This window comes from Rhinoraja longicauda, chromosome 26 (genome assembly GCF_053455715.1).
Source record: "Rhinoraja longicauda isolate Sanriku21f chromosome 26, sRhiLon1.1, whole genome shotgun sequence".
Lineage (NCBI taxonomy): Eukaryota > Metazoa > Chordata > Chondrichthyes > Rajiformes > Arhynchobatidae > Rhinoraja > Rhinoraja longicauda.
The window spans coordinates 23,794,215-23,806,720 of record NC_135978.1 but is presented as its reverse complement, the minus strand read 5'-3'; the positions used below and the strand labels follow the sequence as shown (position 1 = coordinate 23,806,720).

General features: G+C 40.9%; 1 protein-coding gene across 2 annotated transcripts in view; it reads left to right on the top strand.

Annotated features, from left to right (window-relative positions):
* Positions 1 to 12,506, top strand: part of med13a (mediator complex subunit 13a) — a 149,793-nt gene that overhangs the window by 105,566 nt on the left and 31,721 nt on the right. For both annotated transcript variants that reach the window (XM_078422084.1, XM_078422083.1), the window contains exons 19-22: positions 6,984 to 7,207; positions 7,349 to 7,541; positions 8,388 to 8,796; positions 11,307 to 11,526. In XM_078422084.1, the coding sequence (XP_078278210.1) occupies positions 6,984 to 7,207; positions 7,349 to 7,541; positions 8,388 to 8,796; positions 11,307 to 11,526 (1,046 nt within the window). The remainder of the gene's footprint in view (positions 1 to 6,983; positions 7,208 to 7,348; positions 7,542 to 8,387; positions 8,797 to 11,306; positions 11,527 to 12,506) is intronic.

The window sequence follows — 12,506 nt, the reverse complement described above, 5'->3', positions numbered from 1 at the left end:
CAAGAAATCAAAATTTTGAGGACTATCGTGGGACTTGGGATCAAGGGTAACTTGCCTCCACTCTGATATTTTGATTCTACTGTGACTGTGGGAACTTTAAGACTCTTGCACGGATGGGGCAGGAGGTGTTGGCTCAGGCCAGTGAGTTGATGGTTTGTAAGGTAATGCACTCCTCTTATCCTGGGCTCCAAATGCATAGACTTAAGGATCCCAATATCATTCTGAATGCTCCTTTTTGTTTTGAGCTTCATGGGCCAGGGATTCCCAGAAGTTGCTATATAAGCACAAAATGCTATTACTAATTCCCAGGAGTCGATGAGTACTTTGCATTTTCCTATAGAGGCTATGAACACATCCTTGAATCTTTTCCTCTTTCCGATTGAAAATCCCTTCCTGTGCAGATTTTGAAATGCAGTAACTGTTTTGGGGAGTTTGTTGTAGTGGATGTGAATGATGCGGGCTGTTCATTAGAACTGACTGTATTTTGGCTTAAGCGCTGTGATTATTGGCTTAGAGAGATGTTTGATCGCTTATCCTTCCAGTTGATTTGGCGAACTTTATTGAGAGAATGATGGTGTCTGCAATGCATTGAGGTCCTATTGTATGTAGTCCAATGGGGCAAGGATTATCTGCTGCCCCGTAGACCACAGAAATTTCATACAAGTTTGAGGTCATGATCTGCATCAACCCTTTCCTCAATTGACCAGTAGCTGCACTGGCCTAATGGTGAATTTCATAATTGATGTCAGCCAATGGACCAGGGATCAAGGGACCAGTGTGGAGAGTTGATTTCTAGCAAAAAGTAATTACAGGTAGTTCTGCTATCATGCGATAGTTGCCTTCCTAGAAAGGTCGTTTTAAAAGCTAGAAGTTTATTTTCTGTTCCTGAAAGCTACAAATATTAAAGACTGTACGTTACATTATTTAATAAAGTATCATAGCATGTGTCAATAGAAGAAGTTTGATTGTCTATTTCAGTGGCCACCCATGGTGATAATGATACACTATTCTTAAGAGGCAATGGTGTCTATTTACTGTGGGGAGGTTACACAGAAACAATTCTCCGTTTATTTCTACAGTTTATTTGTCAAAGACAGGTTTTTCTGCTTGTCAATACTTAATGTTTAAGTTTTTATCAATTTAGTTTAGTATGCATTGCAGGTAACTTAATCTCTTTCAGGTTTTAAACAGAGGGTGAAGTCCCAGATTATTTGAAACAAATTTGAACATATCTGTGGAAATGGCAGCTGACAATTTTAACTCTTGATTATTATCATGTATGTGGTTGCAAAGTCTGTGGCAGAGGTATTTTAGAGGACCTGAAGTGTGATGAGCTGCTGAATTCTATTAAATTGAGATGCTATTCTTTATTGTAATGAGTTCAGATTGATGGCAGCTTTAGAGCAGATATATTTTGGTTCTCTTCAGTGTTGATGAACAAATTCTGGAATTTAAACAGTTGTGCCATCGGCCTTTGTCCAGTCCCTTCCCACCTGCATCTGGGACAACTTGCATACCCTCCACCATTTTGACAATTTCTCATTCCCTGGCCTGTACCACCTCATCTTCACTGTGGATGTCCAGTCCCTATAAATCTCCATCCCCCATCAGGAAGTTTTAGCACTCTCTTCTTTCTGCAACAAAGATCCAAGCCTTTCCCTTCCACAAACATGTTTGTCCACCTAGCAGAACTTGGTCTTACTCTGAATAAATTCTCTTTTGAATCCTCTCACGTCGTACAAAACAAAGTTGTGGCCTTGGGCACTTACGTTGGTCTACCTTTTGAATATAGGACAGTCTTTTCTTCTTCTCTGGTGCAATTCCCAAAGTCGTCTTCCGTTATGTCGATTACTGTATGGGTGCTGCTTTCATGGGTGCAGAACTCGTCAATTTTATCACCTTCACTACTCCCACCTGGTTCTCTAATACATTCGGACCATTTCTAATGTTTCTCCCCCTTTTCTGAATGCCCGTCTTCTCGAGATAAAACTATCCATTGATATTAATACAAACCCACTGATTTTCCCCAAGTACCTGAACTCCCATCTCTTCCCAGTTTTTGTGTAAAGATGCCATCACTTTCTTCTAGTTTCTAAGTCTCTGTTGCATCTACATTCAAAATTACACTTTCCATTATAGACGTGGCTTCCTGAGCCCAGCAGATGATAGAGCCCTCTCATATTTCTTCAATTTCCTGGAATTCTGCTTTCTCCCCTCCCCTGCATTTTCCAAACAGAATTGAATTCCCATGGTCCTATCCTTTCACCTTTCAAGCCTCTGCATTTTGCACATCATCCATCATCATTTCTGCAGCAAAACGATCTTGCCTCTAGTTACATCTTCCCTTCCCACTCGTTTCTGCCTTTTGCCAGCATCACTCTCTCCTTGGCTGTCCGGTCTGCTCATTCCTCCCTGACCCCTCACCCTTTCCCCTTCAAGCACAGGAAGTGCCACACTTGCTCTTGCACCTCCTGCCTCTCTACTATTCAGCAACCTAATCAGCCTTTCTGGGTGTCCCAAAGATTCATGTGCACCTCTTCCTATCCTCATCTACTGCATTTGGTTGTCCTGATGTGGTCTTCCATACATTGGTAATACCAAGTGCAACTGGACAACTGGTTTGCAGAGCACCTTTACTCTGCAATGGCCATCCCTAGCTCTCGTCTGCATGTCATTTCAATGCCCATTCATTCCCAGCCCCACACTGATCTGTCCATCCTCTACTTTCTTCACTGCCAGGATGAGACCCAACACAAAGCAGAAAAATAACACCCCTTATTCCACCTGAGTAGTCTACCCCAGTGGCATGAACACTGAATTTAGCAATTTCAGGTATTTCTTCTCTCCTATCGTCCCTTCTTTCTATCCAATCTATCTTTGGTCCTTTTTTAATTCCTTTTCCCATATCCCTTCCCCCCACCTTCCCCGTCGATCCCCCTATACCCACATTCTTTACGCATCCATTCCCCTTCTCCATGTGGTTCCATCTGATCTTCTCTTCCATAATGGTTCCTGTCATTGCCATCTTTATCAGATTTCAGCACTAGCCGCGACCTCCACTTGCACACTCCTCTTCTTCCTCCCTCCGATCCAAGATGTTGCTCCTTCTGCCACTTATTTTTCCTTGTCTGCTTCTCTCTATCACCCACATACATGTGTCTTTCAAATCCACTCCTCCCTCTCCCACCTAGCTGCTTCCACCTCTCATCTCTTGATTCACTTATCACTACCTTTCCTCTTCATAGTAGCTCTCTTCCCTCTCTACTCTGTTTTTTTTTTGTCACAGTTCCTTTCCCACCCACAGATGTTGTTTGACCCTTGTTCTTCTAACGGTTTGATTTTGGTTCCAGATTAAAGTATCTGTAGTTTTTTGTGTCTCTGAGTGAGAAACTCTTTAGGAGTTAGGACCAGAATGAACCTTAGGTTAGGTTTGGTCTGGTGGATTAAAGCGAGACATGCATGCAGCTGAAAGGACAGTCCAGTTTTTTGTAGCATGAATTATATTCAGACCGTGGTTGGTTGCACTAACATGGCTAATGCTTATGAATCTTAAAGTCAGAGGTTTGCTTTTGATACTGGATTGTTATCTGTGTCTTTCCCAATATTGCAACCACATTTGTGTTATGGAATTATATTGAGTCTGAGAATTTCTTCCTTTTTATGATCAGTTAATTTTGATTAACCTGTGTTCCAATTATCATGTAATGCGATAGATGTTGTAATAATAAGGATCTGCATTTGTAGTGAATTTTAGGATGCTTGAAAGCACTTTGCAGCGAGTAAATTGTCTTGAAGTTAATCATGTTTGGGAATTAGCAAGTTTGTGCACGTCAGGGCCCTATAAATAATAACAAAATAACCACCAGTTAACAATTTGCAATAAAAGAAAAATCAAGAGTTCTGGTGAGCTCAATTGCTCCTTTAAAAATGGCATCAATTTATTTTAACCATAACCCCTAGAGTTTAGAGAGGATTTTGTTAAGCAATCCATCTGAACATTTCTAATTTCTGGTGTGAAATGTCTGCATAGATTATGAATTGAAAACAATGGGGTGGGGTTTGAACTGACACATCTGACTTGCCAAACTTGAACTAAGTACATTTCTATGCCGGTCATACAAAAAGAATAATCGTAAAGAACATTTCCTTTTTCTTGGAGTACTATTGACAATACTGTGATCTAAGTGCTTTAGAATGAGCTGTTTTAGTATATGATCTTATGTAAGCAATTGTGGTAACTGATCTATATCAGCATATTTAGAAACAACAGGGTAAGCGATCATATTGTGTTTGAAAATTTAATTGGCTGTAAATCAAAATAATTGCCCACTTGATCACATGGAAAAGATTCTGGGATTCTTTGTGTTTGAAAGAAGCCTTATTCAAAGTATAGCAATAGCACATTCTGTAGTATTGTTCAAAAAGCCTTGATGTAGTGCACATGTCAACAGGGGTATTACTGAGTATTGTATGGATAAGATGTCAATAGGAGTATTACATGGCAGTCCTGGTGAGCTCATGCTCCCTGGACCTGTAATACCTAATGGTGAAGTGCCATCCCTACTACCTACCAAGGGAATTCATCGCAGCTATCCTGACAGCAATTTACATCCCTTCCCATGATGTCAAGCCTGCTGTGAATGAACTGTACTCCACCATGAGAAAAAATATCCCATAGCCGTGGCCATTAAAATCGGGAGCTTCAATCCAGCCAACCTCGAGCATACTACAAAAATAATATCAGCATGTTTCTTGTCCCACCAGGGGCCAGAACACTCGATCACTGCTATACATCCATAAAAAAATGCCTGCTGCTCTATTCCCCGGCTGTTCTTCCACTCCCTGCCTATAAACAGAAACTGAAGCAGGAAGATCCGGTACAGAAAGTCAGTCAGTGCTGATCTGCGGAAATGGAGGTCATGCTTCACGATTGCTTTGAGTTGGTGGACTGAACTGTATTCAGGGAATCTGCGGCAGACCTGAATAATTATGCCACTGTTGTGACAGACTTCATCAGTAAGTGCTTAGAGGGATGTGTGGCTTGGAAGACAAGTGATCCCCATTATGGATGAATCATGAGGTCCATTTGTAGGTGAAGGCCAAGATCGCTGTGTACCAGTCAAATGATCTCGAGCACTGCAAGAAATCTTGCTATGATCTTCGTAAAGCCATCAGAAATGCCAAGCGACACGACTAGGATAAACCTGAGTCCCAGCATAACCACTCAGACATCCGTCGACTGTGGCAAGCCTGAATGCTATAACGGGATACAAATCGAGATCAGACAGCATCACTGATGATAGTGTGGCCCTCCATGATGAACTTAACGTATTCTATGCTCGCTTTGAGCAGAAGGCAAACAGGGCGATGACATCCATCTCGCATGACTTGAGTGTGCCTAGTTACCAGGATTACTGTTGCTGAAGTTTGATCGGCCTTCTTGAGGGTGAACCCATGGAAAACAACTGGCCCTGGTGGAGTCTCTAGCCATGTCCTGAGGAGCTGCATGGACCAACTAGCAGGAGTGTTCATGGTCATCTTCAATCTCTCCCTACTCCATTCTGAGGTACCTACCTGCTTCAAGAAGATCACTGTCATCATGCCAAAGAAAAGCAAGATCTCTCGCTTAAAGACTACCATCCAGTGGCCTTGATATCCACCAACATGAAGTTCTTCGAGAGGCTGGTTATGGCACACATTAACTCCAGCCTACCAAGCAGCCTTGATCCACTACAGTTTGCTTACCGGCGCAACAGGTCCACGGCTGGTGCTATCTCCCTTGGCCTATGCTCATCCCTGGAACACCTGGATAAGAAGGGCATCTAAGCCAGACTCCAATTCCTCGACTATAGCTCTGCTTTCAATACCATTATTCCTACCAAGCTCCTCTCCAAAGTCATGGAACATGGAGTCAGCACTCCTCTCTGTAACTGGATCCTCGACTTCCTGACCAACTGACTGTATAATCGGTGACAAATCGACCTCTGCGAAAATTCCTAACACTGCATGGATGGATTCTCAGCCTCCTAATATATGCCTTAAACGCTCATGACTGTGCAGCCAAATACCAATCCAACTCGATCTACAAATTTGCAGACGACACCACAGTAGTGGGCCAGATATTGAATAATGACAAGATGGAATTATCAAGGGAGATTGAGAAGCTTGTAACCGTGTAACTTGGTGCCAAGACAACAAAGCAGACTAGTGATTGGCTTCAGGAAGTGAAGCAGTACATACGCCCCAGTAAGTATTGAATGCACCGAAATAAAGATGGTCAAAAGCGTCAAGTTCCACGAAGTAAACATCAGCAGTAATTTGTCCTGGACCAGGCACATCGAAGTTATGACCAAGAAAACACTTGGAAGGCTTAGGATGTTCGGCATGCCCCCAACAACCCTCACTAACGTCTACAGATGTGCTGTAGAAAGCATTTTATCGGGATGCATCAGAACCTGATTTGGGAACAGCTCTGTCCAAAACTGCAAGAAATTGCAGAATGTTGTGGACGTAGTCCAGCCCATCACACAAACCAACATGCCTTCCACTTCATGCAGCCTTCAAGGCTGACAGTATAATCAAAGACCAGTCCCCCCTCCGGTCATTCCCTCTTCTCCACTCTCCCATTAGGCAACATGTTCAGGTTTGAAAACACATACCTCCAGATTCAGGGAGTTTCTTCCCAGCTGTTACGAGGCAACAGAGCAGTTCTCTCGTCATCTAGAGTGCAGTCCTGACCCCCTTATCTACCTCATTGGAGACATTTGAACTATCTTTAATCTGACTTTTTCGGACTATCATGTTATATCTTGCACTAAATGTTGTACCCTTATCCTTTACCTGTGTACTGTGGATGGCCTGATGGTATTCATGTATAATCTCCTTTGACTGGATAGCATGCAAACAAAAGCTTGTCACTGTACCTCAGTACCATGACAATAATAACAAACTAAACTAAACTAATTGGCTCCTTCCTCACACAGGTACAGACGAGTCTCCAGAGCCATTACCCATCCCAACATTTATGTTGGGCTATGAATGTGATTTTCTGGTGTTATCTCCATTTGCATTGCCGTATTGGGAAAAGTTACTCCTTGAACCATACGGATCACAGAGGGATATTGGGTATGTGGTGGTATGTCCAGAAAATGAAGCGCTTTTAAATGGAGCAAGGAGTTTTTTTCGTGATCTCAGTGCAGTCTACGAGGTAAGTCATCATTTATGTATATGTATCTAAATATTTAAAAGCTAAATTCCTTTTGCCTCTTAAGTTGACAAAATGGTTTGAAAATAAACCTTGCTGGAAAATTGTGGCCGAAATTTCAAAAAAATGTTGTTTGAAATGTAGTCCTGCAGACTTGGGCAGCACAGGCCCATTTCAAAATTGCATCCTGATGGCATCATGAAAGTGGGGACCAAAGCAGCCTTGAAAATTGCAGAGCAGCCCATAAATGATTGGTTCTCTCAGCACTGTGTGAACGCCAGCAGTGAAGCATTTTCCAAACTGAAGCTTTACGCTCAAATGTGCAGACATGATCTAGGTGAGTACTTGTAACTAAACACGGCATTATAATTTTTTGGTCAGATTAATTTAAAGTGGACTATTATCTTGATCTCCTTTCCATATGGTACTATTGTCTAATTTCTATTACTGAATCAGATAAAATACTGAAAATTGCAATTTATTTATCGAGTTTAGTTTAGAATACAGCTTGGAAACAGGCCCCTCAGCCCACCGAGTCCACGCCGACCAGTGATCCCCATACTCTAACACCATCCTACACAATAGGGACAATTTACAATCTTTACCAAAGCCAATTAACCTGTAAACCTGTACAACTTTGGAATGTGGGAGGAAACCGGAGCACCCGGGGAAAACTCTCGCAGTCAAAGGGAGAATGTACAAACTCCGTACAGACAGCACCCGTAGTCAGGATCGAACCTGGGTCTCTGGCACTGTAGGCAGCAACTCTACTGCGGCGCCACCGTACTTTGCAAATGATAGAGATTTCCTAGTAGTCATTGGCTGTTCACCATTGCTATCTTGTACAAAAATGATTTAGGACCTGGTTTCTACTCTTCCTTTTGTGTGCAGCTTATTAAGTTTTGGGAATGTGTTAACATCAGGAAGTAAACATTTACAAAACAAAATTCTGGTTAGGGCATTTATCAAAAAATCTTGACCTCAAAGTTAAACAGAATTTATCCTTTTTTTTTTTTAAGGATTCCGGCAGATGTCTATGTTCCCAGCATTTTTTACTTTTATATTCAGAGTTCCTTTGATTAGTGTTTGAGATTTGAAATTAATGTTAATTTGTTTTATGCATTCTGTAAGGAGCTTGCAAATATGTTCAATATTTTACCAAAGACATATCTTTTTATTTCAGGCCCATATCTTGCTGGTCAAACACTGGACAGTTCTTTATTGTTACAACCCAACCCTGTTTCCCCACCCACTCGGTCCACTACTTCTCAGACTCCATTACAGAATTCTACTGGGGCTCCATCTGCTGCAACCTCCAACTCCACTCCTGTACCTGCCAGTACTTTAACAAACACTGCTGTAGCCTCTACAGTCGCTACTGCCACTTCGAGTGTGCCCTTGGCCAGTGCATCATCTGCTGTGAAACAGTCATCCTCCTTTTCATCATTTGCACATTTGAACAACTCGTCCAGTGCTGTGACAACACAGGGATCAAACACCCAGAGTGGACAACTATCCCAGCAGAATACTGGAATGTCTACTGACTCAGCAACAGGTGGAGCAGGGCAGCAGCATCAGGAACCTCCAGAGAGGTTAGAGAGCTGGCATTGAAAAATATTCATATTGCGCTGCAGTCAATTTCACATACAAATGTTGAGAGATTTTTTTTATTATTTTTGAGTGCAAACTAGATAATATCAAAGTTTGTTTCTATCCTGATTCAAAAATTTCAAAGAACATCTTTCATGTACAAAATGGTGCATTTCAGATTTAGCAGGCTTAAACCCCCTCCCCATAAATATAGAATAAAACTCGCGTTGTACTATAGTTCAAGGTAAACATTATTTAGTTTTCAGTGCCTGGACATGTCTGGCAAAACCAGCATTTATTGCCTATCACTAATTCCCACCCGAGAAGGTACCCTCCCTGTTGTTGGGTCAAGTATTCTAGAATTTAGACCCAGTGATGATATTGAAGGAGGATACATTTCCAAATCAGGATGGTATGTGGCATGAGAATCTTAACCACCTCCACTTGTCATTCATGAAGGTACCATTGCCAAGTCCTACATTATTAACATATAGGGAATCATATATGACCAGATGTGCAATTGAACCAGCCACATATATATCTTTGTTTCTGAGAGTAGGACATTGGTTTATCCTTCAGCGATCCTATCCTCAGCCCTTGACACCCCAAAGCATTTCCATCATCAACAAGGCATAAGTCAGGCGTGTAAAGAAATGCAGAGCTATACTCAGTACAGCAGATGTAGTCCAACCACAGTTTGGAAATGTTATTTTCCTTGTGCTTTTGTCAGTAACAGATAGGAACAACAGTCATGGGAAAAATGCTGAAATAAATCTTAAAGAGCCGTACATTTTTTAAAGTATCCTTTTTGTATAATTCGTACTCTTTTACCAAAGGCCGTGTCTTTATCGCAGATCTAAGAATTTTTTTTAAATCCAATTCGTATATAAAAGCCATTTTGAGCTGGAACCTGAAATGTTTACAGATCCTCTAACTTGAGCATTTTTTTTGCCATTATAACTGGATGGTGGATAAATTAGCTCATCGTGTTACACAGCCTTGTTTTTAATGCACTTTATCAGTTAAAATCAGAACTGTCGTCCAGACTTTTTGACAGCAATTCAATTGGTTAGGATGGGATGAATCGGGTATGAGTAATCCTGCCCTGGTTTTGCTTGTACTGATATGTCATAGGAAATCACTTTTTCATGTGTTTTTTGTGGCTCCCACTGATTGGCATCCAAAATACAGGATTATTATAAAATACAGATAATAATCTGTACAGTTGATATAATCAGTGAGCAACCGTTAATAATGGGTTACTGGATTCCCATCAGAGAAATAGAATAGAATGTTTGAATGCTTTTTTGTTACAGTGCCCTCGTTGGCTTACTGATTCATAATTCATGTTTTGTATTCCTTCTTGGGGAGACGACAGTTAGAGATATTTTATTTCCTATTTGAATTTTTGAGGAGTTGGAGATGAAATTGCTGTCTTGATTTCGACATAAAATTGATAAATTAGTGTCTACTAAATGAACCACCAAAGTGATAAATGCCTTTCAGACGGCTTTAAACCTAGACATGCCTTGGTTTTATTGGAAGACCTCCCAAAAGCGGTTAAATATTTTACATGGACAATGGAGGAAATTGGCAAAAATGGCAGAATATAACATGCATGCAATTCTGGATAATGTAAATGAGGCCCGGTGGTTATGTGTTTGGTGTATCCATGACTGAAAATGTGCTTTGGTTGGCCAAAGGAAGGAGAAGATTGGATTTAATAAAAAAACATTTATTTTGCATTTGGAAGTAATGAACTATTTTGTAGGTATCAGTAATACTGGCTTGTGTAAAGCATGAAACGCCTTTTACCCGCCCCCAGTCATGTGATTGGTTACAGTTCCAATCAGAGAAGAAAATCTTCTGAGATATTAGTTATTCTGTAACCGATATCTGCCATTGACTGAATGACAATGCTGTTTAGGATATACAAAATGAAAATATTTTGTATGAAAACATATTTCTACCGTGAATTGGACTAAGACGGGCTAAATTGATTGCCCTTGGGATTTTCCAATTCTTTCTCCTTTTTCCTTCATTGTGAATTTAAACGTACCTCATGGAAGGAATGGCAATTGGCTTTTCTAATATTTCCTTGCAACATAGAAAACTCCATGCAGCCCATGGTGCATGCTGGCTGTCAGCGTATTTTAAACATTCCATCCCCAATTTATTTCCCTGTAAACTATTCTCTCAGCTACCTGTCAACTCTCCTCTGATTCTTCAGTCACCGTTTATACAGCTAATTAACCTATCAACCTATTGAATCCGGGAGGAAACTGAAGTGATCAGAGGGGCATTTGCATGATTGTAGGGAGAATGTGCAAACTCCACCCAGTTAGCACCAAAGATCGAACCTGGGTCACCTATGTACCAGTAGCACTAAATGCTCTGCCATTATGTCACACATTCACCACTATGGCATCCTATGTATTCATAACAGAGGCATCTTGGTTAATAACATGCAGTTATTTTGCTGATTTTGCTTCCTTTTTCGTTTGCATTGCAGCACCATGGAAAGAGATAAAATCGGGGTCCCAACTGAGGGGGAATCACATGCTATCACGTACCCACCATCTATTGTTGTATACATTGTGGATCCTTTTACGTATAATACGGAAGATGACAGTTCATCGTCTTCGAATGTTTGGGCACTCGGGCTATTGCGTTGCTACTTGGAAATGATTAATATCTTACCCCAGAACATCAAAAATGCAATATCTGTACAGGTGGGTGGTGTTCTTTAAGATGTAAAACTGACTAGAAGAGAAACTGGTGCACTGCGATTTACACTATAAATGGTTTGTTTCATATTGTTGCAGACTTTAGCACGCAAACCATAGCTTTTCGTTCCATGATTGGGAGCTGCTTGCAATGTTCTATCATTTCAAACCAAACCAAACCTGTAGGATCATACCACTGCATTTGATATTGCTTATATCACATTTAGTTTAATTTTGAAATACAGCATGGAAACGGGCCCTTCAGTCTGAGTCCAATGCGGCCATTGATCATCTGTTCACACTAGTTCTGTGTTACCCCATTTTCTCATCTACCCCCTAAACCAGGGACAATTTACAGAGGCCAATTAATGTACATACCCTCGTGTATTGTAGATGTGGGAGGAAACCAGATCACCCAGGGAACACATGCGGTCACAGCGAGATCGTGCAAACTCAACATGCGGCATCAGAGATCAGGATTGAAGAAGCCTGAAATGTCTCTGGCGCTCTGAGGCAGCAGCTCTACCAGCTATGCTATTATGCTGCATAAATGTGTTTGAGGAGTGGAAATTATTTGTAATTCAATGATTATCCAATGTTAGGGAATTTATAAAGATATCTGGAGCACTAGGTATACTTGATTACAGCAAGGAAAAAATTGGGGGTATATTTACTCTTGTGCTCTTTTATCATGACTTGAACAGAATCAAATTATTTGTAAATATTTGCTATTACTCACCTGGCCTATTACCTTTCTAGAATGTGTGGTATGAAAATATTTCCCAATTTTGTTTTCAGTGCCTCATACTAATTTTTAGCAAAATGCAGCAACAAATTAATCGGGTTCCTGGTAAAATTGAAGTCATCTGCAATGATGACTTAATTCGAGATGCTGGTGTAGTCAGTGATGTCAAAAGAATGCTTTGAAAGTCGCTAGGTTTAATTAGGCTGGAAATGTTTGGGGCAGGCAACTTGAACTCTCTTTT